Raw genomic sequence first — 27,593 nt, forward strand, 5'->3', positions numbered from 1 at the left:
TATGAGCACTCAGCACAAAGTCTAGCCCGTGGAAGGGGCTCAGGTTGAACTGAACTGAAAAGGCTTGTCATTTTGGACTGTTCTTTCCTTCTACTTTTAACATTTGATAAATCTACTTTAAGGGCAACTATCATATTACATATTTGATATATGTGATGACCAATTACATTTTTTGTTTACAATATGAAAAGATGTTGCTTTTGAATATATATTCCCAGCACCTTGGGTGACTTTACTTAGCCCTAAATTACATAATTTAGAATTTCACACATTGGTACTAAGAGGGGAGAAACAGGATCCAAAGGGAATAATAGTGATCTTCACTGAGTGCCTCCTTTGCAAGAAGCATAAGATGAGCAGAACACAAGGTAGTCCCTACTCTTGAATTAAAAGAACATCATTGTGAGTGTATCATTTTTCAAATTCTCAGAGCTGAAGATAAAAATGACCAGGTCTTTCACATTCTGTACTTGTACTTTACTTATTCAAATGGTGATCCTTAAGCCCCAGAGGTTGCATCATTTCCCCACATACATTTCAGGAATGATGCCCCTGCAAATGTGTGGGGAGCGGGAGGTGGGGGGAGGAGGCAGGAGGCCTTGTTTTAACATACTGATTTTATAAAATATTTCTAAAGGATGCTTGCGATTTTATTGTTCACAGAAGCTGTTGTTTTTTTAAAAAATTTTAAACCAAAATGTCTAAAACAGGAATTGCACTGATTTTGCCCTGTCACAACAAAACATGTAAGACAGTTCAGATTTGAGACCTATGGAATTATAGGGTAATTATTGTACATTCCAGAACGGAGGCACGAACTGCAAATTGTTCCAAACTATTGAAATAATGACCACAGGAAGTGAGCATACTTTAAAACCCTATATGGTGTTACATTTCAGAAATGAGCTGGGCTGGAAAATGAAACCAGCTTCTCTTCTCGCTGCTGAGTTTTCCTGAATTTCCTACAAGTGGCTTGGAATTTTGCAAACAATTCACAGCTGATAAAATAGAAAGGCAGCAGAACTCAGGGTCTGTGATGAAGGACCCTAGAGGCAGCCAGCAGGATCAAGGGTCACTGTCTGTCCCTTGCATTTCTGTAACCAAAAACTGTACAGTTTTTTTATTTTCTTTTTGTCCTCTTAAATAAACAGGAATCAGCTGAAGACCTACAGAAACGATTATCAGGGTAACCTGAACTTAAACTGCCCCAGAACCTTCTTGGAGAGTTTAGTTTCTTCTTACAACTTTTATTTGCTCAAAGAACATTCACTGACTACCCACTGTGTGCCAGACCTGATACTGGGCACTAATGATTCAAGAACATGGTCTCCATCTATGAGGAAATCCGTCATCATGGGGGAGAGAGAGACCTGGAAACAGACACTTTTTTTTTTTTTTTAAAGATTTTATTTATTTGACAGAGAGAGACACAGCGAGAGAAGGAATACAAGCAGGGGGAGCCGGAGAGGGAGAAGCAGGCTTCCCACGAAGCAGGGAGCCCGATGCAGGACTCGATCCCAGGACCCTGGGATCATGACCTGAGCTGAAGACAGACGCCCGACAACTGAGCCACCCAGGCACCTGGAAACAGACACTTTGAACATGGTGTGCCAACGGCTGTGCAGAGGCTGGCTCAGGTGGCTGCCTGAGCAGAGTCTGAGAGACCAGATGCATATAACTGGGAGTTTGCCCCTTAACAGTGGAGTGTATTTTTGAGGAGAAATTTCTACTGTTTTGAGGACTGCAGTACGACTAGTCTTAGGAGTGACAGGAAAAAACTGTGTGGGAAGAGACCCAAGGTGTAGGCAGGGGCTAGGTCATCAAAGCCTTGAATGCCAGGCTGAGACTTAAAGTTTAGCCTGAAGGCAGAAGGAATTAAGGCAGGGTTTATGCAAGGGAGTAATATGATCACTTTTTTTATTTAGAACCATCGTTCTGTGTAGAGTATGGACTGGAGGAGGCAAGGCAGGGAGATTATAAGGAAGTTGTTGCAGAGTCTGATTAAAGATGATGAGGGTCTCTTTGGTGACCTGATTTTTGGTTCAGCTTTCAGTGAAACTTTTTCAGGCTTGGAGCTAATCATACAGATTTGGGAAACAAATAAACAGACCATATATTTAAATCAGGCATATATAGGTTTGGGCCACCCAAATGCCACCACCTTTAGGAAGTCTTTACTCACCTGCAGGTGGGCAGAGATCATCACTGTTTTGGGCGCTCACATAGAACTTTGTCAATTTTTCTATTATAGCACTTACAAGCCTATAATTATTTATTCCTTTGTTGGCCCCTCCTCTATGGGCTCCAGACTCAATGTTAAGCACTCTGTTTTATTCATTTTTGTACCCCCAGTGTTTGGAAGCATCAATAAACATTCACTAAGTGAATGAAGGGGAGAGGGAAGCTGTGGAAAAGGTACTGAACTGGCTGTCAGGACCTGGGGCTCTAATCCTGGCTCTGCTACCAAGTGGCTGAGTGACTTTGAACAAGTCCCCTCACTGCTCTGGGGCTCAATTTCCTCATCTGTAAAATGAGAATAAAAATACAACCCTTCTCTTCAGGGTTATGGAGATTAAATGAGGTAACAGAGCTCACCAGCTGCCTGCCCTTTTTGTGCCCTGCCCTTGTCAAACAGCCTAGACTATTGTTTCTGTCGTTTGGATCTCATTTGCTCTCTCTCTCCTGGTGAGAGCTGAGCTGAAAGCTGTTGCCTTGGTGGAGGGGAAGTTTGCAGCAGCAGCCGCATACATACCATCCAGGTGGCCCCTGTGTTGCTGGAAGGGCAGACAACAAAAAGAGGGGAGTATGTTAGGCTAGAGTGAGAGGGATACCTGCTTTTTTGTGACCCCCTAAAGCTGCAGGAGGACCCAAAGTGGGGTAAGTGAGGCAGAGAAGATTGATATCATGTGCTGAGGGGTCTGAGGAAGCCCTCAAATGTGTCCCCTAAACCCAGGAGTTTAGCAGCATCTGGAGGAATGCCAGTTCTAAGAAGACCACTCATTCATTCAATGTTTATAATTTTTCAGTGCCTTGGGCTGATATCATTAACACTATCATAGTTTCTTTTTTCTTTCCTTTTTTAAAAAAGTTTTTATTTAAATTCCAGTTAGTTAATATACAGTATAGTATTAATTTCAGTTGTACAGTTTAGTGATTCAACACTTACATACAACACCTGGTGCTCATCACAAGAAATGCACTCCTTAATCCCCATTACATAGTTTTTCAAGTTTTTTTTTTTTTTTTAAGATTTTATTTATTTATTTGAGACAGAGAGAATGAGAGACAGAGAGCATGAGAGGGAGGAGGGTCAGAGGGAGAAGCAGACTCCCCGCCGAGCAGGGAGCCCGATGCGGGACTCGATCCTAGGACTCCAGGATCATGACCTGAGCCGAAGGCAGTCGCTTAACCAACTGAGCCACCCAGGCGCCCCCATAGTTTTCAAGTTTTAAGTAAGGTGTGCAGGAGAGAAAAAATTCTAAATGCTAAGTAAAAGGAATACCATTCTGAAAAAATGGAAAATCATGATTTTAGACACTACTATCTGAAGAGATGACTTAATTCCCAGGTGAGAGGTCTTTCTGGAAGATCCACTAACATTGGTCTTTTTACATTGGTCTTTTTACTTTTTACAAAAGTAAAGGCAAACTTTTCCATCAAAACTTGATATATGCCCAACTTACAAAGGCATATGGCTGAGGAGGTCTTCAAATCTGCAACTGATGACTTGTAGAGTTTTCTTGGGATACCATTTACTGAGTTTATTTAGCTGCTGGACTTGGCCTTATCATAAGACATTTGGTCAAGAAAGATGATGAGAGAGGGGAAAAAAAATAGGGGGATTGAGGCCAGTGATCCTTCCCCAAAGGCTAAAGTCAGTCCTGGCATTAAAGCTAGTGACCTTAAAAAAATAATAAAAGTGTGTTTCCATTTTGCAAGACTTTTAAAAAATATTGTGTGCTCAGATGGCACCTTTAATCACGAAGAACTTTTGGCTGAGTTCCAGGCTGATTCTGCTGGCACGGAGAGCTCTGAGATCATACCCTATATTCAGTGCACAGGAGAAATATTTCATCCATCTCTGAAATAAAGAGGGGGAAATGGAGCATATTTGAACAGTTTGATAGCAAGACCATACCAGGGTGAAAAGTGAAGGACACCCTATTCATTTGGAGTTACAGAAAGGTACTATTAATTCTAAGTACATAAGTGGCATTTTTTTAATTCTCAGTGTTTCACAATGAGCTAAGAAGCTTGCATAAATCTGAATGCAATCTCATTTCACAGATACATAAATGAAGGCAGACAGATTTTTTGATTTACCTAAAACTACTTTAAATTAAAAAAAGAGGGGCACCTGCGTGGCTTAGTTGGGTTAGGTGCGTCTGACTCTTGATTTCCACTCAGTTCATGATCTCAGGGTTGTGGGATCCAGCACTGCGTTGGGCTCTGCACTTAGTGCGGAGTCTGCTTGGGATTCTCTCTCTCCCTCTGCCTTCAGCCCCACCTCAAATAAATGAATAAATAAATATTTTTAAAAAGATTTTATTTATGGGACGCCTGGGTAGCTCAGTCGGCTAAACGGCTGCCTTTGGCTCAGGTCATGATCCCGGGGTCCTGGGATTGAGTCCCGCATCAGGCTTCCTGCTCAGCAGGAGCCTGCTTCTCCCTCTGCCTGCCGCTCCCCCTGCTTGTGCTCTCTCTCTCTCTCTCTGACAAATAAATAACGAAAATCTTAAAAAAAAAACCCAACTTGATTAAAAAATTTTTATTTATTATTTATTTGACAGAGAGAGCACAAGCAAGGGGAGCAGCAGAGGGAGAGAGAGAAGCAGGCTCTTTGCTGAGCAGGGAGCCCGATGTGGGGCTCAATCCCAGGACCCCAGGATCATGACCTGAGCTGAAGGCAGACGCTTAACCGACTGAGCTACCCAGGCGCCCCTAAATAAATATTTTTTTAAAAGTTAAAAAAAGAAAGGAGGGAGACAAAGGGGAAAAAAAAAATCCCAAAGTAGCAGGTTGTGACCCAGGAGTTAGAGCTCTTAGAGCTGAATTTAATCCACACCCAGGCCAAATATAATTCTCCAGGATGGAAATGGTCCAGGACACCAGAGCTAACATTCTCTGCCCTTGCCAAAGAGCCTGAGGTGGTATGATGACATGCAGTCACAACCTCACTTTTATTTCTCAACTGAAGGAAAGTAAGGCCAGCATCATATGACAGGCGTTTCCCACCATAACAGGGCACTGGTTCAAGCCCATCCAAAGAAAATGTACTTCCCTTTGATTCATCATTGCCTCTTGCATCACTGTTATTTTTTTGGAGGTCTCCTATTCAAAGCTTTATTTGTTGGGTAGTTGGTCATATAATTTTAGGTGGCAAGGTTGACTCAAGCTTTACTCCATGTGCCAGTGTTGAGGAACAGATTATATACCGTGCTGCTGCTTTACTACATCTCTCCAGGTCTTAGGTGTGGAAAAGGCTGGGTGATTGCTCTGCATATTGGAAATTGAAACCCCACCACTAAATGATGAAAAGTGGTCCAGGCAAAAGCTGCTGTGGAAATCTGAAAGCCATTATCTTTTCCACACTTCCTCTCTTCACCTTCATTTTGTTTGGGAATGCACAGGGATATCCGTGAACAAAAATAAACCAACTTGCCCTTGACTGATTGTTCTGCCTTTCGAGTTATCACATGTGAGTACTTCTGGCTCCCAGATATGGTGAAGTAAAGAGACTGCTGGGAAGCCAGTCACAAATTAGAGTTGATTTTCCAGCATCTTCTACCTCGAGAAATGGCTCAGGACATTCAAATTAACAACATGCCCTGTCCCCAAGTTGATCTGGCTTCTGAATCAGGTTTGGATTTCAGAAATGTAAAAAAAGAAAGCATGTAAGAATCCTGATGTGTTTCCTCAGTTCCACCCTGTCCATTTATTCTTACTGGCTCTTTTTAATTCAAGTCTCTACACTGAGCCCATACACATTTCGACTGTTGGCTCCCAGGAACTGTCTCAACTTAGAGCACCTTTAAGGAAGGCAGAATAACTTTAGAAGGTAGAGGGTGAAACGTGGCAACTCTTTCACAGGAAGGAATCAATACAGCAGATCCACTCAGGGTAGGAGGTTTCACTAGGGCTTAAATCAGGTTGTCAACCCAAACACAATGGGCTTTGTTACTCCTGTGTAAAGAGGAAATGGAGCAGTTTTTGGCCTCCCCAGATTATATTGTAGAGTATGCAGGATGGCAATTCCAGGCATAACCTTCGGGAGACACAAATCTGCTTTTGGCTATTCAGTGTTCCCCAGCAAGTTAATTAGCTGTTTCTGAAATGCATGGTAATATTCAGCATTTTCATAGTGAAGCCTATCATAATTTTAAGCTTGGGGGAGGGACTGGGTGTATGCGGAAGGGGGTCTGTCAGGCAAACAGAATAGAGCCCTTTTGGCTGGGGATCCGAACACCTGTGATTTATCTCAAATCACACATGCACGGTAATTTCAAGGCATGTTTTCTGGCGTGAGCACCCGAGCTGAGGGGCCTGCTGTGGCTCCCTATTTATTTCAGGTGTGGGGAGTTACCTCTGGGCTCAAAAGTCCTTGGATGGGACGCGCAGAGGAACTGCGAAATGCCTCCTTAAGAAAAGCCGAGCTGCTCAGAGGAAGAAGCCGGGACTGGGTTGTGGTAGCGGCCTGGGGAGGCTACAGGGCCATGGGCATCTCCTCTCACCGAGTAGTAACGGTCCTACCAGTGGGCTTAGGGACCTTTTCTTTATTTGACAACTTACCGCGCGGGGTGGGGGGCTGTCCCAGCCCAGTGAAGAGGTCTGTGGGGAGGGACTCTGCCCGGGGACTTCCTAACGACCAGAGGAGCGCACGTCCCGCCAAGTGACAGCACGCGCCCCTCTCAGTTCGCTCCCCTCCCCCGCGGCCAGTCTCCGGGCAGAGGTGTCTCGCGCCAGCTCGTCCTCCCTCCCAAGCCCTCCCCCCCTCGTCCGGCCCGACCGAGCCTCAGCGGGAGCCCCGCCTGTCTCCGGGCAGCCTGAGCCCCTGAGCGCTCGCCCAGCCTGTCAGTAACCGCCGTTTGCGCTTTCTTTCTTTCTTTCTTTTTTTTTCTCCTCTTCTTTTCTTTCCCCCTCTGCCTTTGTCCCGCTTAGTAACTGGGCTCTGGCCAATCGCCGGCTGGCCGGCCAGCGCCGGCTGGCTCCTGATTGGCCCGCTTGGGGCGCGCAGCCGTCTCCCGCTCCTTTGCTGGAGGAAGGCAGACAAAAGACGCAGGCTCCGGGCTCCGGCAACCCGGATCAGCCAATCACCACTCACCTTATCCTCTCTTTCTACCCCCTCCTTCCCTCCCTCCTCTCCCTCCCGGCCGGGCTCGCGTGCTCCCGGCTCTGACTCCTGGCGTGCGGCCAGCGCCCGGGCCGTACCATTCTGATTGAGGCTGGGGGGAGAGAGGATGAATGATTAAGAAGTCGAAACCCAGAGAGTGTTGGAGAGAATTGAAAGCCGAAGTGGAGGACAGTTTTCTGAACACTTTCACAGGCACCTGATAGAATCCCCAGTACATCGAGTCGGAATAGAGGGGAAGGAGCAATAGTGATGTCGCTTGTCCCCCCTGCCCGGTGTGGCTGGGTGGCGCCTCAGCGGGGGAGCGTGAGGCGGGGGAGGGTGTCCCCCTCCGCGCCGTTAAAATGAAACTCTAGTGGTTGGAGTCAGGGCAGAGCGTGAGGGGAGCCGGCACTGGCGGGCTTATTTATCGCCCGGCGGGAGCGCCCAGTCGGGTAGCGCTAACTGGACTTTCCGACGGGCCCTCTTCTCGAAGCTGCAGCAGCTTCGGTTCCGAGCTTGACTGAAACGGAGCCCGAGTCCCGGCCCCTGAGGGGATCGCTCTCTGCAGACCAGTGGGACCCCGAAACTTGAACGCAATATCCACCCCCCTTTTTATGCCTTCCTTTGTCACTTCCTCACCTTTCTCCCAGCGCGTTCTTTTTTCTCCCCGCTCTTCATTCTCCCTCCCTCGAAGGACACAAAAGTGGCTGCCGAGGAAAGATTTGGAGGCAGTGGGAGCTTTTCTCTTTGGAGAGCGACTGTGTGGAAGGGATTTTTGGGAAGCTGCTTTTTAACACCTCAGCCCTCTGCCCCCCCAAGCCTCCCTGTACCTCTCTGAGGAGAAAAAGCCCGTAGACTGAAAGTTCGGGGGGCATTTTGCTGGGTGCTGTAAGAGGAGAGGGGGGAGGACCCCATCCTCGTCCTGGTAGTTGGCTGGACTTGTACCGGCCGTTGGAAACCCCGAAGTACATATCCGTGTGGGACTTTACAGATCTATATTTTTAGATTTTTAAATATCAGATAAAAAAATATATGCTTTCTATATATTTCCTGACGACCTGCCCCTGACTGCGCGATGTACAATACGGTGTGGAGTATGGACCGCGATGACGCAGACTGGAGGGAGGTGATGATGCCCTATTCGACAGAACTGATATTTTATATTGAAATGGATCCTCCAGGTACTTGGGAGAGAAAAAGAATCTTGTGATGGGTCTGATTTGTATATAACGAGACCTTGGTGGTGTTTTCAGGGCATAAGTGTTCCTGGGAGCGCTAGGTCTGGGATGAGGGGCAGATTTGCAGTTAGAGCTGCAGTGAAACTGCTTCTGGTTTATCCGTTTAAAGTTTGCAGTTAGGACCCTGATCCTATTGTCCTGCGAGGGTGGGGGTGGGGGCTGGAGTGGGGGTGGGAGGAAAGACCCGTTTCTTTTACTTCTTTGCCTTTGCGTGTCGTTCAGGTTTTTGTTGTGCCTCCTCCCCCCCCCCCCTTTTTTTTCCAATTAAAGATTCTTCTACCTGCAAAGGATGCTTTATATCCGAGCCTTGAAGTCAGTCTTTCCCTTTGGGGGAATTCTTTAAAGCTTGGCATTTCATACGTTTGTCTTATTTGGTTCCTGTGTTTTACCTTCGTTAACTTCTGAAACTGGGTTGCCTATGTGATTATTCATTTTAAGACCCCCTTTTTCTCTTACAGAAACCAAATGCCGGTTAGTGATTTTCAGGGATTGGGCGTTTTTATTCAGTCGTGGTCTTAGTCTGAGGTTTTTCTTCTGAGGATATAGTCTATCAGAGAGATCTACGTGCAGTATTTTATTACTCTTTTAATTTATGGTGATTTAATTTATGGGATAGGGTTTAATGTAACTTCAATTCTTAGAGCAAAAAAAAGGAACCTTCCTTTTTTGTGTGAATATATGTGATGTGTACATATATGTGATAGGTTTGAATACACATAATGTAAAGTATACATATACAGTATTTTTACTTCAGAGCTTTGTCTGAGACCCTTACAGACATTTTGTGTATCTGGTAGGAAAGGAAAAGGAAGGGAAAATGGAAAAGTTGGGTAGTTGTTTTTCTTGAAATTCTAACCCCATTTTATGATTTTTAGCTGTCAGATTTTCAAACCCTTTTTTGTAGCTATAGATGCTTTACGTAATGATTTTGAATAAGTAGAGGGCCTTTGTGACTCCTTATTTTTGTTGAGGTTGAATTGATTATGTCTTTTAAAAATGTGTAAATATGTTAAGTTTACAGAATAAATTGTGTGTCATTGGGGAACCTCAATTATTATAAGACTATTTTTGGAAACCTTTAAAAGGATTGGAGCCCATGCAAGTGTAATGAAGTATAACTGTCTTGTAGAATGTATGTAGAAATTATTTCTTGTGTCCTTGTGAGCTGTAAATCATCCTTTGTTTTTTTCCAATTAGAGTGTTAAGTAATGCTATATCAAAAACTCCTATTAAACCAACCTTTTTTACTCTTAATGATCACTTAACATTTTTCTCTTTTCCCTTCATTTTGGAGCCTTCTTTATTTGCTTTTGTAATTGTGACTGCAATCCAGATGCAGCTTTTCAGTGTTTTGCAAAGTTTGTAAGATTTGCCACCCATCTATTGTGTGTATTTCCCCCTTTGTTTCCCCCTAACGGTAAAGCATCATTTCTATTAGATGCATTTGTCATTCATGTAAATGGAAATTTAGTACATCATTGGGTCCTCCTGCAAAAAGTAAAGTTAATAATTCTAGATTTATATTATAAGAATTATATATTCAAACTGCCTCAGAATCACTGTATCATAGTATCTTGCTTTGCAGACATACAAAGGGAATTTGTTGGGTGGAGAGGTGAGTAGGGAGGAGGGGAGAAAATGAAGCAGGCACTAATGTTTGAAAAATATTTTTCTATGAGGCCCATATTGGCCAAGCTGAGTTGTCCATAAGTGAATTAAAAAAAAAAAGTTGACTATTATAATTATGTAGCGATGTGGGTCTTATAAGGTTGTATAGAAAATTCTGATCCAAACTTTGTGCATTTACAGAGAAATAAACTTTTGAGTTTAAAATGTTCATTCTTGGATGAAGTTTTGCATACTGAGATTCTATTCAAAATATTGGAAATATGCATATGCTGTTCTTTATTACCCATTTTGTAGCTTTAATGTAGATTATGGCTAGTTATGCCTAACAGCTTTTTGGAAGCACACTTGAATATGCTGGAATATTGCCTGTGATGCGAATGGTTTTTAATGGAAATAATATGAATGCCAGTCTTGTTTTGTGTGATAAATTAAGGTTTTGAAACATTTAAAACTAAGTAAATTATTAGTGAAGAGGTTGCAGCATGTCTTGTATCTGTCTTCCTCCTACCTCCTATCCCAGCTCAAACCTCTTATTTCCTGACTGGACTGTTTTGATAGTGTTCTAACTATTCTTACTGTTCTCCCTGTTTCTATTTTGTTCAATCCACAGTATTATTAAAGCACCGTCTGATGATTTGCCTTCCAGTGGTAAATCTTCAAATGACTCTGAAAACCTTCCGGTGGCTTTCCTTTGCTTATTAAAAAGAGTCCCAGATTGCTTACCTTGTCATATAAGTCCCCCACCCCCCCACCCCTTTTTTTTGCTTGCAACCTAATTTTCCAGTCTGGTCTCTTCCTAGAGTCCATCACAGGTACTGTGGAAAGCTATTTTATGCTTGCTGTTTCTTGAATGTATGCTTTTTCCTCTTCCTAGGATGCCTTTCACTACCATTGGTTACTTGCTGTAATCTTACATATGTTTAAGGTCTACCCTTAGATGCCTTCTTTGCAAGGATGTATGTTTCCCGATCCCTCCTGTTAGAAGACATCCTTCCTTTCCTTTCCTTTTCTCTTCTAGCACTTCTCAGAACTTCTTTTCATTCTGTCTATGGAGTAGCTTCTGTGTTATGTATACTCCCTCCCCTCTCCCCCCCATGGAATTGTCTTCCCATCAAGTTATGAGCTTCTTAGCTTGCTCAATTCTTGCAAGCAGTAGACAATTTAGTAAATATGTGTTGAATTAATAAATATCTAAGGAGCACCATTTCTTTCTAGCCTCTAAGTGCTTTTCTACTTACGGTCCTTGGTCACCTCATTCCTTGCCTATTGCAATAGCCTAGAGTTAAAAAACTTGATTTAGACAGTTGTTGACTTAGGGCCCTTAACTGTAATATTAATATTACAGTTTTAAAAATGATTTTCATCTTCATTTAAGACTGAACCATAAATGCAAAATTGTTATCCATTATTGCTTCCAGTGGCCTCAAAAACTGTTTTCCAAAGGTGTTTCCCTCCAGCCTATTTTTTAAAAAACTACCATTACCATGCATCCTAAAGGTTTCTAATAACTGTATGGATTGCTACATCTACTGTAATTCACTGACAATGTAAGGATTGGATCCAAATGTTCGACGTCTTAATCTTTATTTCCCAGAAGGAGTAGAAATAGTGAACTGTTCAGATGAAACAAAACTTTTTATTTTGGAAATGTTAAGAGTGTGGTACAAAGAATTGCTTTTGAGTATCTTGGTTAGTCCTGTTGTGATTTGGGAATCAGGATTATTCCGTAATAGAACAGTTGCTGGGTAGGCCTCTCAAAGAGCCCTGTCTCCTGTATAGGAGCTATTGGAGGATTACAGATATACAGCTGATGATAAACTCATGCCCAAAGCTATAGACAGTGGTCTGTAGGCTAGCACTTTAGTTTTGACATTGTTGTTTTTATTTGGGGAAGATATAACAGGTGATTTCTTTTTATAATTAATGGATACATTCTTTTAAAGATTGTTTATAGACATTTTTCTTATCAAAACAAATTTCTGAAATTATCTGTAGGGCAGCAACATCTCTTCAGTATAATTAGAAAATTAGAAGTTTTTATTGGCAAAATATAGGAAGGTCTAGAAAAGCGGTTCTCTGTTTTTTGGTCTGAGTACCCCTTTTATAATCTTAAAAATTATTGAGGATCTCAAAGAGCTATTTACTAATATTTACTCTATTAGAATAAAATTAAGAAATTTAAAAATTTGATTCATTTAAAAATAATAAAATATTACACGTTAACATCTTTTTTTTTAAAAGATTTATTTATTTATTTATTCGAGAGAGATAGAGCACCAGTAGGGAAGGGCAGAGGCAGAGGGAGAGAGAGAATCCTCAAGCACACTGCCCACTGAGCGTGTAGCCTGACAAGAGGCTTGATCCCAGGACCCTGAGATCATGACCTGAGCCATAGTCAAGAGTTGGCTGCTCAACCAACTGAGCCATCTAGGCTCCCCTAACGTAATTTATTTTAATGAAAAAATAACTATATTAAAAAGAAACAAGTGAAGAGAGTGGCCATTGTTTTATATTTTGCAAATAATTTTAATGTCTGGCATTTTAATCTTTAATGTCTGGCTTAATGGAAAACCTCTAAATTCCCATGTCTGGGGTGCCTTGGTGGCTCAGTTGGTTAAGCGTCTGCCTTCGGCTCAGGTCATGATCCCAGAGTCCTGGGACCGAGTCCCACATCTGGCTCCCTGCTCAGCAGGGAGTCCACTTCTCCCCCTGCCCTTCACCCTGTGTGTGCGCTTGCTCTCAAATAAAATCTTAAAAAAAAAAAAAAAATCCCATGTCTGCTCCTATATTCAATATGTTTAGATACCACAGGTTTTAGCCTCTGGAAAACTCCACTATACAGATGTGAGAGAATGAGTGCAAAAGGCAAATAATGTCTTAGTAATACTATGAAAATATTTTTGGCCCCTTGGATCCTCTGAAAGGGTCTTGGAGACATGCAGGGGGTCTATGGACTACACTTTAAGAACTAGTCTAGAAGTTACATGGTTTGTGACTATATAGTTTATGGTCAATCTAGGAAAGTATTTTCTGACTCTTTTTGAATACAGATGAAAAGATTGTTTCAGGAAACTTACTTGCTTACTCTGGCATACTTGGTATTTTCATCCTAGTGAAATTTAGATTGACATTCTGGTGGAGAACTAGCACACTGGCCCTGTGGTTGGGGAAAATATTTGCTGAGAAACACACTGAAGAAATAGGTCACCTGCCACCATGTGGTCCTTACTGTTAGCAGGTTGGGCATTCTACTGTGGTTGAATTTTTGTAACTGAACATTTATGGGTTATTATATAAATGCTTCTTCTCCTGTGTGTGGTAAGATATTTTATGAGCTTAGTGTCATTTTTAAAATGATATTGTAGTGTGGGACAAATGTTAATATAATCAAATGATGGGAAAGCCATGCCAAATTTGTTTGCATCTTCTTCTTAAAAAGATTAGTCATTGCTTTCATTTAACATATTATAGTTTATAGTATACTCAGCTATATTTCATTAGAAGTATGATAATTCTCCATTTGATAATGCTTTTAAAATTCATTCTCATCATTGTTTCATGCTGAATACCTTTATATTTTTCTTAGAATATAGGAAAGATTGGACATGTTTATGGTCACCATATTTAAGAAAGTAGGTAGAAAAATAATTACAAGTATGTTTATGTAATATAATTTTATTGCTATTAAAGGGGGATGCAGTGTGAGTGAAGTAGAAAGAACACAGGCTTTGGAAACATGATAGGGCTTCCAAACCTAGCTTTGCTTCTTACCATTACCAAGGTTATATGGCTCATACTTAACCTCTTTCTGCATTGAGAAGCAGGGTGGTAGTGCTCTTTTGTAAAATTGATTTAATACTGTACCTTTCAGAGTTTTTCTGGGGATTAGATATACTATATCAATATCTAGCACAGTGTTTGGTACATGGTATAGACCTGATTCATTGTAGCTTATATCTTTTTTTTTTTAGTTTATTATTTTTTTTTAGCAATCTCTATATCCAACATGGGGCTCAAACTCACATTTCCAAGATCAAGAGTCACGTGCTTCTCTGAATGAACCAGCCAGGTGCCCCATTGTAGCTTATATCTTAAAGCATGTTGTTAACATGTAATTATCCCAAGTCTACCTCTTTGAATACTCTTGCAGTCAGAACGTTTTGAGTTCTCTTGCTCCATCTTTTTCCCCTTCATCCCTGACATTTAAACTGGAGTAATTTTGTTTTTGGAAGAGTTCTCTAGGGTCTTTTTATATTATAGCATCTCATGAGTCTATGGAAATGTCATTCCAAGTCATCATTTCTTTTTAGTTTCTGTTGCCCTGGTCTAATTCCTCACCACCACATATTTGAAGTGATTTATAATGAAGGTAATAGTTACTAACATTTGTTGAATGTATGGACCAAGCATTATGTTAAATGTTTTTACATGTACTATTACTGTTTGCCACACCAACAACCTTATAAAATAGGTACTATTATTACCTCACTTTACAGACAGGAAACTGAGACTTAGATATGTTTAATAACTTATTCAGTGCCTCACAGCTAGCAAGTAGCAGAGCAGGTCTGTCTTGCTAACACCCTGGTTCTTTTATTTTTTTTTTATTTTTTTAAAGATTTTATTTATTTATTTGAGACAGAGAGAATGAGAGAGACAGAGAGCACATGAGAGGGGGGAGGGTCAGAGGGAGGGTCAGCAGGGAGCCCAATGCGGGACTCGATCCCAGGACTCCAGGATCATGACCTGAGCGACGGCAGTCGCTTAACCAACTGAGCCACCCAGGCGCCCTTTTTTTTTTTTTTTTTAAAGATTTTATTTATTCATTTGAGACACAGATGCAGAGAGAGAGAGAGCATGAGCAGAGGGGAGACAGAGGGAGAGGGAGAAGCAGGCTCCCTGCTGAGCAGAAAGCCCGATGTGGGGCTCAATCCCAGGACCCTGGAATCATGACCTGAGCTGAAGGCAGATGCCCAACTATCTGAGCCACCCAGGCGTCCCAACACCCTGGTTCTTTTTTTTTTTTTTTTTTTTAAAGATTTTATTTATTTATTTGAGAGAGAGAGAATGAGAGAGAGCACATGAGAGAGGGGAGGGTCAGAGGGAGAAGCAGACTCCCTGCCGAGCAGGAAGCCCGATGCGGGACTCCATCCAGGGACTCCAGGATCATGACCTGAGCCGAAGGCAGTCGCTTAACCAACTGAGCCACCCAGGCGCCCAATACCCTGGTTCTTAACCAGTAAGCACCTCCTAACTGGTTGCTCTGTTTCTAATTTCTTCTTCTCTTCCCCTATAAACGTATCCAGAATTCTTCAGCCAGGTTAATCCTACTCAAATGTTATTTCGAAATAATTTTTAAATACAGGAAATAATCAGAAGCTATCCGTTTCTTTTAAGCAGAGGCCATATTCTTAAACTAGGCATACATGATCTTTAGCACCAATTTACATTTCCAACTTACTAATCCTCTATTCTCATTTTTTAAAAGTAAACTCTACTCTCAACGTGGGGTTCAAACTCACAACCCCGAGATCAAGAATCACCTGCTCTACTGACTGAGACAGTCAGGTTGTCCCCCACCCCCCCGCCCCATTCTCATTTTTACTTTTAGCCCAGTTCCTTGCTATCCACTGCATACCCTTTCCTATTCCAATCTTAAGCCTTTTCCTTATGCTGCTGCTTATGTTAGATTATGCCCATCCCACCCCCATCTTCAAATTTGGATCCTTTGCAGGTCCCCTTTTCTTCCTCCAAAATTTCTAGCACTGAGTCACATAATTATCTAGGACTACAGTCCATTGTTTTGATACAAAATCATGTTATGTTAAAGACATTTAGTTATTTTGTGAATATAATTTTTCTCCCCAAAACAAGATCAGTTTCTTGAGGTCAGACTATATATTTCTTTCTTTTTTCTTTTTTTTTTTCCCCCTCAGAATACCCTGTTCTCAAATATTTTATTGAAGTCGTAGGCCTGTGGATCTAACCAGCTTCATTTTGTGACTTAAGTTTTAAAATGTTGATAATATTTATTAAACAACATGTGACCTATAAGCTTATAAAGATTATTTATTTATTTATTTTAAGATTTTATTTATTGGGATGCCTGGGTGGCTCAGTTGGTTAAGTGTCTGCCTTCAGCTCAGGTCATGATCCCAGAGTCCTGGGATCGAGCCCCACGTCGGGCTCCCTGCTCAGTGGGGAGCCTGCTTCTCCCTCTGCCTGCTGCTTCCCCACCTTGTGCTAGCTCTCTCTCTCTCTTTCTGACAAATAGCGAACAAGTAAGGGGATCATCAGAGGGTGAGGGGAGAAGTAGGCTTCCCACTGAGCAGGGAGCCCAATGCGGGGCTGGATCCCAGGACCCTGGGATCATGACCTGAGGCGAAGGCAGTCGCTTAACCAACTGAGCCACCCACGTGCCCCAAGATAATTTATTCTAACAAAGGAAATAATGAAAAAGTACAATCCTTAATGTTAGCAAAATTTTATGGTTTTGAGTTAGTCATTTTTGAAATTTTGAAGAATTAGAAGTGAGTAGTAAATTTTGAAAGTTTGTTAGGCTAGTTGTACACAGCACTGTGCCAAATGTAGATTTAAATTACCCAATGTGTTATACCAGTTAAATTTAGAATGTGTAGGACTTGATTTGGGATAACAAGGTAAGGTCAGCCAAGTAGCCTCATAAGATTAGTTTCCAAATTGTTTGCTGATATATGATCTATTTGTTGTTCTTTGTGAATATTTGTAAATTCATATAAAGTAAGAGGGTTATCTTTTTTTTAATATAAAAGAGTCAGTAGGCTACGTCCAGCCTGCCACATCCTACCATTTTGCATGTGTCTTGTCAATATAAAAACTGCCCTGTGCCCTGTGAATATAAGCAACACAAAGCTAAAGTCAATACCATGATGTCCTACCATCTACCATTATCCAGCCTTGGATTGTTTGTGGGCCACATTGTTTACCTCTGTCTAAGGGTATAGGGCAACAAATCAAGAGCTTGTGTCTGTGTCATCTTAAATACTTTATAGTTTTTGTTTTTAAACCTAAGAAAAAGTAAATTCAATAACAAATCAAAATTTAAAATTTGTGTATAAATTGTTTTGGAGAATACCTTATTGAAATGAATTGTTTATGCTTGAAAAATACCACTTTGGAGTTTTTTTTCATGTGCACTGTTCTTTTTAACTTTCTAACTCCACAAGAACACTTAGTATAGTATAATTCATATTGAATTTCTAATACGCATTTGTGGAATTAACCACGAACCTTTTTTTTTTTTACTTTAAAGATTTTATCTTTAGGTAATTTCTACACTCAGTGTGGGGCTCAAACTCAACCCCAATATCAAGAGTTGCACACTCCACAACTGAGCCAGCCAGGCATCCCAACCACAAACTTTTTTTGAGATTAGTTCTGGGATATCTTTCATAAAAAAAATACTATATTTTCAGCTACAAGCAGCAGGAATCTAATTCAAAATGGATTAAGAAATAAGAAATTTTATCTTCTCATGAGCAGCTTCAGGTGTTGGTTGATTACATCAGTTCAACAATGCCAGTGAAATCTCATATTCTTTCCACTGTTCAGTTCTGCTCTCCTTGGAATTGGCTTCATCCACAGACTAGTAGCAAAATGGTATAGTGATTCCAGGTGTCATATCCATACAGAAGAACTTTTTTTTTTGTAAATAAAATTGACCAAAAATTTATAAGATTATTCTAGTATAGTTAACATATAATGTCATATTGGTTTCAGGTGTACAATATAGTGATTCAACAATTCTATATACCTACCCAAGAACTTCTAAAAGAAGAAAGAGGTATCTTCCTATGCTTCTTTACAGAGAGAAGAAACTTTCTCTAAAAACCTCTAGCAGACTTCTTTCACATCTTTTTGGCCAGAATTGAGTCCTATGCTTATTCCTGACTCAATCAGTAGTGACTACCCTTGAACTAATCATGACCATGCCTGAATTTGGGAGTGGTAAAAACTTCCCCTGAGGTTTTGTATTGGGGAGGGATTCTGTTAGGAAGGAAGGAGGGGATGAATGCTAGCTAGGTAGATAATAGTGGCCATTTTAGAAAGTAGTTTGGAGAACCATACCTCCTTCCAGAGTTCTTTGTGTTTGTAAATAAAAAGAATTAGCATTTTTTTTTTCCTTTTTCAAAACTCTAATCTAGTTGTGGGAAATAGTTTCCTTATTCTAAATTGGAATTCACAGGGTTACATAGTACTGAGAGTTAATATAAAGTTAAACAGTCATGCTTGATTTCGGCTTGCGTCATGATCTCAGTGTCCTGGGATGGAGCCCCACATTGGGCTCCATGCTCAGCGGGGCAGGGGGAGTGTCTGCTTGAGGATTCTCTCCCTTCCTCTCCTCCTCCCCCTGCTCACGTTTTCTCTCTCTCCAAAATAAATAATATATATTTTTAAAAAGGTCTTTTTGTCAGTTGCTTACTAGAAGATGAGGAAGCTAACTTCTCTGGTTGACCATTTCCTTATTTGAAGCATGTAGGTATTGGGAATAGAGTATATTAGTGTGTCAGTTAATGAGTATGAGAGAACATTTTGCCAAACCATAAAGTCCACATTCCAAAGTTTAGTAAGTTAAGTAATAAGCTTGACCTGTGGCATGATTTATGATTTGAATGACTAGCCTTAAAAATTAGGACACTACTGGGGCACCTGGGTGGCTCAGTCGTTAAGCATCTGCCTTCAGCTCAGGTCACGATCCCAGGGTCCTGGAATCGAGCCCTGCCTCAGGCTCCCTGCTCTGCAGGAAGCCTGCTTCTCCCTCTCCCACTCCCCCTGCTTGTGTTCCCTCTCTCTCTGTCAAATAAATAAAATCTTAAAAAAAAAAAAAATTAGGACACTACTTTAACCTATAGATCATGTCTTTTTTTTTTTTTTTTTTAAGATTTCATTTATTTATTCATGACAGAGAGAGGCAGAGGGAGAAGCAGACTTCCCACAGAGCGGGGAGCCGGATGCGGGACTCGATCCCAGGACTCCGGGACCATGACCTGAGCCGAAGACAGACGCTTAACCATCTGAGCCACCCAGGCGCCCAGATCATGTCTTTCAATTAAAATGTACTGTAGCTAGGGGCGCCTGGGTGGCTCACTTGGTTAAGTGACTGCCTTCGGCTCAGGTCATGATCCTGGAGTCCCTGGATCGAGTCCCTGGATCGAGTCCCGCATCGAGTCCCGCATCGAGTCCCGCATCGAGTCCCGCATCGGGCTCCCTGCTCGGCAGGGAGTCTGCTTCTCCCTCTGACCCTCCTCCCTCTCATGCTCTCTGTCTCTCATTCTCTCTGTCTCAAATAAATAAATAAAGTCTTTAATAAAATGTACTGTAGCTAAGTATTGAATTTTCAGTATAAATTGTATAGTGGGGTGGTTAAGAGCGCTGTCTCTGGAATCAGACTGCCTGAGTTTAGATTGTGTCTCTGCCACTTTCTAGTATGTGTTGTTGGGCAACTTATATTTTCTGTGTTTTGGTTTCTTCACCCCCAAATTAGGGCTGATAACGGTCCCTACTTCAATGGGATTGTTGTGAGGATTTAGTAAATTCATAACTGTAAAGCACTTAACGTGGTGCCTGGAACATATTAAGCACCCATAGATTTTTTTTTTTTAAAGATTTTATTCATTTGACACAGAGAGAGCATGTGCGCACAAGCAGGGGGAGTGGCAGGCAGAGGGAGAAGCAGGCTCCCCACAGAGCAGGGTGAGCCCAATGTGGGACTCGATCCCAGGACCCCAGGATCATGACCTGAGCCAAGGGCAGTTGCTTAACCAACTGAACCACCCAGGTGCCCCCCCATAAATGTTTTTGTTCATGTATTAATTCATGTTTTTCAATAAATATTTGATGGTCAGGCACTGTTCTAGGTATAACAATGAACAGAACAGCAAAACTTGATAAATTCATGAAATGTTTTAAGGGAGGGGAGAAAGTAGAGAATAAACAAATTTATGGGGTATCAGGGTGGCTCAGTTGGTTAAGCGTCTGACTTTGGCTCAGGTCATGATCTTAGGTCCTGGGATTGAGCCCTGAATCAGGCTCCCTGCTCACTCTCTCAAATAAATAAAATCTTTTAAAAAAATTGTAACATGCTATTTAGGGGTGCCTGGGGGGCTCAGTTGGTTAAGCGGCTGCCTTTGGCTCCGGTCATGATCCCAGGGCCCTGGGATCAAGCCCCATGTGGGATTCCCTGCTCATCGGGGAGCCTGCTTTTCCTGCTTCCCCTGCTTGTATACACACACACACACACACACACTCTCTCTCTCTCTCTCTCGATCTCTCAAAATCTTAAAAAAAAAAAAAAGTCATAACATGCCTCTTAAAAAAACAAAAAAACAAAACCCCCCACAAATTTATAAGTAAAATACATAGTGATGGTTATAAATAATAGGGGAAAAAAGCAGAGAAGGAAAATAGGGTTGGGAGGGAGGGGGCATTATTTTATTTTTACTTTTTTTAAAGTTTTTTTAAGATTTGTATTTTTATTTGACAGAGACAGCATAGAGGGAACACAGCAGGGGGAGTGGGAGAGGGAGAAGCAGGCTTCCCGCTGAGCAGGGAGCCTGATGCAGGGCTTGATCCCAGGACCTTGGGATCATGACCTGAGCCAAAGGCAGATGCTTAACAACTGAGCCACCCAGTTGCTCCTTTTTTAAAAAATTTAAATTTCAGTTAACATATAGTGTAATATTAGTTTCAGGTGTACAATATAGTGATTCAGCTCTTCCATACAACACTCGGTGCTCATCACAAGGGTCTTCCTTAATCCCCATCACCTATTTAACTCATCCTCCTGCCCACCTCCCCCCTAGTAACCCATCCATTTGTTCTCTATAGTTAAGAGTCTGTTTCTTGGTTTGGCTCTCTTTTTATCCCTTTGCTTGTTTCTTTTGTTTCTTAAATTCCACGTGAATGAAATCATATGTGTTTGTCTTTCTCTGACTTACTTTGCTTAGCATAATACTCTCTAGCTTTATCCATGTCATTGCAAATGGCAAGATTTCATTACTTTTTGTGGTTAATAGTCCATAGTGTGTGTGTATCACATCTTCTTTAGCCATTCATCAATCATTGGACACTTGGGCTGATGCCATAATTTGGCCAATATAGATAATGATGCTATAAACATTGGGGTGCGTGTATTGCTCTGATTTAGTATTTTTGTATTCTTTGGGTAAACACCTAACAGTGCAATTGCTGGGTCATAAGGTAGTTCTATTTTTAACTGTCTGAGGAACGTCTGTACGGTTTTCCACAGTGGCTGTACCAGTTTGCATTCCCATTTCCCAACAAAAGTGCAAGAGGGTTCCCCTTTCTCTACATCCTCACCACCACCTGTTACTTCTTGTGTTTTTGATTTTAGCCATCCTGACAGGTGTGAGGTGATATCATAGTTTTGATTTGTATTTCCCTGGTGGTCAGTGAAAGACATTCCATGCTCCTGGATTGGAAGGACAAATATTGTTAAAATGTCTATACTACCCAAAGCAATCTATACATTTAATGCAATCCCTATCAAAATACCAACAGCATTTTTCACAGAGCTGGAACAAACAATCCTAAAATGTGTATATGGAAGCACAAAAGACCCCGAATTTAGCCAAAGCAACCTTGAAAAAGAAAAGCAAAGTTGGAGGCATCACAATTCCGGACTTCAAGCTCTATTACAAAGCTGTCATCATCAAGACAGTATGGTACTGGCACAAAAATAGACACATAGATCAATGGAACAGAATAGAAAACCCAGAAATGAACCCACAACTATATGGTCAATTAATCTTCAACAAAGCAGGAAAGAATATCCAATGGGAAAAGGACAGTCTCTTCAACAAATGGTTGGGAAAACTGGACAGCAACATGCAAAAGGATGAGAGTGGACCAGTATACCATATACAAAAATAAATTCAAAATGGATTAAAGACCTCAATGTGAGACCTGAAACCATAAAACTCCTAGAAGAGAACACAGGCAGTAACTTTTTTGACATTAGCTGTAGCAACTTCTTTCTAGGCATGTCCCCGAGGCAAGGGAAACAAAAGCAAAAATAAGCTATTGGGACTATATCAAAATAAAAAGCTTCTGCACAGTAAAGGAAACAATAAAACTAAAAGGTAAACAACAGAATGGGAGAAGATATTTGCAAATGACACATCTGATAAAGCATTCCTATCTAAAATAAAGAACTTCTAAAACTCAATACCCAAAAAACAAACAATCCAGTTAAAAAGTGGGCAGAACAGACATTTCTCCAAGGAAGATATCCAGATGGCCAACAGACACATGGAAAGATGTTCAACATCACTGATCATCAGGGAAATGCAAATCAAAACCATGATGAGATATCACCTCACACCTGTCAGAATGACTACAATCAACAACACAAGGAGTACTATTTTATTTCATTGTATTTTTTTAAAGCACTTGTTAGCATTTAATGAACCCCCCCAATGCAGCTTTAAGCTACTAGAACGGAGGCTCCCCCGACACCCTTAATCTTCTCCTCTGCTCTTCTACTGAAAAATTTGGCCTTCACGATGACAGGCTGCTTTGGGAGTTTTCCCTTTCCCAAAACTTAGTAGTAGCCCGATCGCACCACGCAATGATAGGAGCAGCTCCAGTCTTGTTTTTGGCGGCATTTACCCGTGTCTGCTCACTGACCAAGGTCCACAGTTTATCAAGGTTGACAGTTGGGCAGAAGCTCTGGTTCCTCTTTAAGTGGTAATGTCTCATACCAACTTTTCCAAAGTAACCTGGGTGATATTTGTCGAAGTTGATCCTGTGGTGATGCATGCCACCAGCATTACCCCGGCCTCCTGGGTGCTTCCGATGCTTGCCGATGCGGCCGTGGCTCACATGGCCCCGAAGTTTCTGGGTCTTCCTCAGTCTGGATGACATGTCGGCAGCCCAGATGGAAAAAAGGAGTACTATTTTAAATAGGAGAACAGGGAGGGCCTGACTTGAAGTAGGGGAGCAAGGCACATAGATCTTTGGGAAGTGTGAGGTTGGGGAATATGCCAGGTGGAGGGAATACCAGATGGCTTACTATGAGGAAGAAGCATCTCTGTCTTGTGTTCAGGGATCATCTAGGAGACTAGTGTAGCTGGAGTGGAATAAGGGAAAAGTAATGAAGATGAGTAGGTGCCTCTGGCTGGCTCAGACAAAAGAGCATGTGACTCTTGCTTTTGGGGTCATGAGTTCGAGCCCTTGTTGGGTGTAGAGATTATTTAAATAAATTAAAATTTAAAAAAATGTGATATGTATTTTAAAAAAATGAAAACAAGTAATGTGGGTGGCAGGGAAGACCATATAGGACATTGTAAGAACTTGGCTTTTAAAAACTTGACTGAGATGAGAAGCCATCCAAGTGTATTAAACAGTGATGTATTATGATCCTTGGCTTAAAAGGATCATTCGGGCTGCTGGTGGAGGATAGGAAAAGGTGGAAGTGGAGAAAGTGGTTAGGAGGCTACTGAAGTAAACAAGCTGAGGGATGATGGTGCCTTGGACAAGGGTGGAAGCTCCAGAGGTAGAAAAAAGTAGCTGGATTCTGAACATTATTATTAGTTATATTATATATAATTTCTTAGCTTTATATTTCACCATATGGTTTAATAATTAAAAGATTTAACTTTTAAAATAATGCCAAACCATTTTTATATTTTTTAATGTATTTTTCTCTTTTTTAAGATTTATTAGAGAGCAAGCTTGGGGGACAGGAACAGAGGGAGAGGGAGAGAGAATCTCAAGCAGACTCCCCGCAGAGCACGGAGCCTGACACAGGGCTAGATCGCAGGAACCTGAGACCATGAGCTGAAACCAATAGTTGGATGCTTAACTGACTGAGCCACCCAGGTGCCCCATTTTTCTCTTTTTTAAAGTGTTGTGATTTCTGATCTCTGACATCTGGGTGTAAAGCAGCATAATCTGTGGAGTTAGTTACTTGATAAAGACCTAGTCATGAGTTACTTTTATGAACATTACCGTATAAATCTGGACTATACTATAATTTACTTTCAAAAGTAACTTTGGAAAGGAAGCTATCTTAAGGTTTTTAGTTTCTGGGGCACCTGGGTGGCTCAGTTGTTAAGCATCTGCCTTCAGCTCAGGTCATGATCCCAGAGTCCTGGGATTGAGCCCCTCATCGGGCTTCCTGCCCAGTGGGAAGCCTACTTCTCCCTTTCACACCCCCGTTTGTGTTCCCTCTCTCACTGTCTCTCTGTCAAATAAATAAATAAAATCTTATATATATAAAAAAAAGGTTCTTAGTTTCTATGGTGGGCTCTGAAGGGGAGAGGAAATTATTTTTTAAAAGATTTTATTTTTAACTAATCTCTACACCCAAAGGGGTGGGGCTCGAACTCACAACCCCAAGGTCAAGAGTCGCATGCTCTACTGACTGAGCCAGCCAGGTACCCCAAGGGGAGAAGAAATTAAAGAGAATTAAAATCATGCCATACATGTTTCATTTTATTTTATATGCTAAAGTTGTTGGTATTTTAGAATAATTAAACTATATTGGTTTTATTAGTGTAATGCTTAAGTGCTTGAGTATAGAGAATGCTATAAAATAGGGAAGTGTTGCTCACTGTTTAGGAGCTCTAGACTCAGATTGCTTGAATTTCCAATTCTAGCCCTGTCTACTTACAGTTTGTGACCCTGGACAGTTTCCTAATCTATATAGCAGGAAGAAGAATATTAACCCCATTGTAAGGCTATTGAGAGAATTATATATTAGTACATGTAAGACCCTTAGTGCAGGTATCTATTGTTTTATTATTTTCATTATTAACCTGGGATGTTTTGTGATATATCTCCTCTCTTCCATTCAGAGGAAGCACCAGCCTAACATTTCAGTTAGGTTGAAAAGTAATTTAAATCTTTATTCCAGCCTCTCAAAAATGCCAAAGGGGATAGCATTCATACCATACTGTAATACTACTTAAAATCTGATTTCTCCATTTTTGATCAATGTCTTTGCATGGTTAATCCCAGACTTCCTTTTCTTTTTTAAAACTTGCCAAACTCATAATTTGAATGGTCTCGTTCTTTTTGTCTTTTCCTCCCTTTCTCAAATTTATTCTTCCCTTTTCCAGGAGTATCCATCTCCCTTTAACTCTCTCCTTTGCCTGTTTGCGCGCTTTAGTTCAGACATTAGTTCAGGACTTGGCTTAATGGCCTGGCCATTAAGATTATTGCATTCACCTGACCTCAGTGATTAGGGCAGCCATCTTTGTAAACAGTCAGTGCACATTACTATACATTACTATTTACTGTCCTGGCTATTGATAAAAGATGGCATAATTCTGGTCTTTAAGAAGCTCAGACTAGGCTTTCCTTTCCGATCTGCCATCTGCGGTGGAACCGCCTCCAAGATGCAGATTTTCGTGAAAACCCTTATGGGGAAGACCATCACTCTTGAGGTTGAACCCTCGGATACAATAGAAAATGTAAAGGCCAAGATTCAGGATAAGGAAGGAATTCCTCCTGATGAGCAGGGACTGATCTCAGCAAAGGCACGCACTTTGACTACAACATTCAAAAGTAGTCCACTCTTCATCTTGTGTTGAGACTTCGTGGTGGTGCTAAGAAAAGGAAGAAGTCTTATACCACTCCCAGGAAGAATAAGCATAAGAGAAAGAAGGTTAAACTGGCCATCCTGAAATACTATAAGGTGGATGAGAATGGCAAAATCAGTCGCCTTCATCAGGCGTGCCCTTCAGATGAGCATGGTGCTGGAATTTTCATGGCTAGCCACTTCGACAGACATTATTGTGGCAAATGTTGTCTGACTTATTGCTTCAACAAACCAGAAGACAAGTAATTGTATATGGGTTAATAATAAAAGACATGAACTAACATTTTAAAAAAAAGCTCAGACTAATTGAGGAATACCAACGTGTAAACAAATGCGTGTAGTATTTCTCTTTATAACTCCCTCCCTTTCTCCTGGCTTCCATCTAATACACATTTCCATTATATACTGTATTACTTCCTTTGTAATCCTTAACCACATTTATTATCAGTTGTTTAATGTCTTTAGTCCTCATTAGATTATAAATTCCATCAGGATAAGGACTATAATTAACTGTTGGATCTCTAGTACCTAGCACTCTGGCACATAGAGGTGCTCCGTAAATGTGGGTTGAATGAATGTTTTAACTGTAGTAATAGAAAAATATAGAAAGTGAAGAGGGAATGATTGGTTTACTGATGGGGTAGTGGAGACGTAAGCCTGGATAAATGCACAGGATTGTTGAAACACCTTGGTGTATTTTGGGAACTGTAAGTAATTCACTTTTGTTGAAACATGATGTATGAGGTGGGAAGTGGTGGTAGATGAATCTGGAGAGAGGGTGAAGGCCAAATCATGAAGAGCCCTGAATGCTACACCTACAGGTTGGGGAGCCATTGACTGGTTTTAAGTAGGGAAAAGAATATATTAGCTGCAAAAGTGATATATGGATTGGAGGAGAATGAGATTAAAGAAGAGAAACTGGTTAGGAGGCTATTTCAGTACAGATGAAAGATACTATGAAAGCCTAAGGTGAAAAAGAAAAATATGGAAGAAGCGAGGAGATGGAGACCTGGTGTGCAGAATTCATGTGGACTCATGGAGATTTCCACTGTAAATTTAATTTTGTTTTAGCAGTAGAGACATTGTATTAGCCACTTTTTTTTTTTTAATTTTATTTATTTGACAGAGAAAGACACAGTGAGAGAGGAAACACAAGCAGGGGGAGTGGGAGAGGGAGAAGCAGGCTCCCCGCTGAGCAAGGAGCCCAATGTGGGGTTCGATCCCAGGGCCCCGGGACCATGACCCAAGCCAAAGGCAGACGCTTAATGACTGAGCCACCCAGGAGCCCCCCCCCTTTTTTTTAGAGTTAAAAGATTTTTAAAGTAATCTCTACCACCCAGCTTGGGGGTTGAACTCACAACCCGAGATTAAAAGTCCCATACTCCACCACTGAGTTAGGCAGGTGCCCCTGTATTAGCCAGTCTTTTTTTTTATATAATTTTTTAGAAGATTTTATTTATTTGACAGAGACAGAGATAGCAAGAGCAGGAACACAAGCAGGGGGAATGGGAGAGGGAGAAGCAGGCTTCCCGCTGAGCGGGGAGCCCGATGCAGGGCTCGATCCCAGAATCCCGGGATCATGACCTGAGCCGAAGGCAGACGCTTAACGACTGAGCCACCCAGGTGCCCCTTTTTTTTCTTTTTAATATTTTATTTATTTGACAGAGGCAGAGAGAGAGAGAGAGCACAAGCAGAGGGTGTGGCAGGCAGAGGAAGAAGCAGACTCCCTGCAAAGCAGGGAGCCTGATAAGGGGCTTGATCCCAGGACCCTGAGATCATGACCTGAGCTGAA

General features: G+C 41.4%; 2 protein-coding genes and 1 pseudogene across 3 annotated transcripts in view; 2 read left to right on the forward strand and 1 right to left on the reverse strand.

The window, feature by feature from the left end:
- Positions 1–7,692: 7,692 nt before the first annotated feature.
- Positions 7,693–27,593, forward strand: part of PIK3R3 (phosphoinositide-3-kinase regulatory subunit 3) — a 123,330-nt gene continuing 103,429 nt past the window's right edge. For both annotated transcript variants that reach the window (XM_064589214.1, XM_045897778.3), the window contains exon 1: positions 7,693–8,511. Coding sequence is in view for 1 of the 2 variants with exons in the window: in XM_045897778.3 (XP_045753734.1) it covers positions 8,406–8,511 (106 nt within the window). In the remaining variant the exon portion in view is untranslated. The remainder of the gene's footprint in view (positions 8,512–27,593) is intronic.
- LOC123841835 (large ribosomal subunit protein uL15-like) lies at positions 22,682–23,121 on the reverse strand (annotated as a pseudogene).
- LOC123841834 (ubiquitin-ribosomal protein eS31 fusion protein-like) lies at positions 24,773–26,901 on the forward strand. Its single transcript, XM_045871326.3, is given in 2 exon segments — positions 24,773–25,746; positions 25,749–26,901. Coding segments are annotated over 2 exon segments (447 nt in total). The 5' UTR covers positions 24,773–25,598; the 3' UTR covers positions 26,048–26,901.

The sequence above is a fragment of the Mirounga angustirostris genome, unplaced genomic scaffold (genome assembly GCF_029215605.1).
Source record: "Mirounga angustirostris isolate CCGP_5_RB_7025 unplaced genomic scaffold, mMirAng1.0.hap1 SCAF_4, whole genome shotgun sequence".
Classification (NCBI taxonomy): Eukaryota; Metazoa; Chordata; class Mammalia; order Carnivora; family Phocidae; genus Mirounga; species Mirounga angustirostris.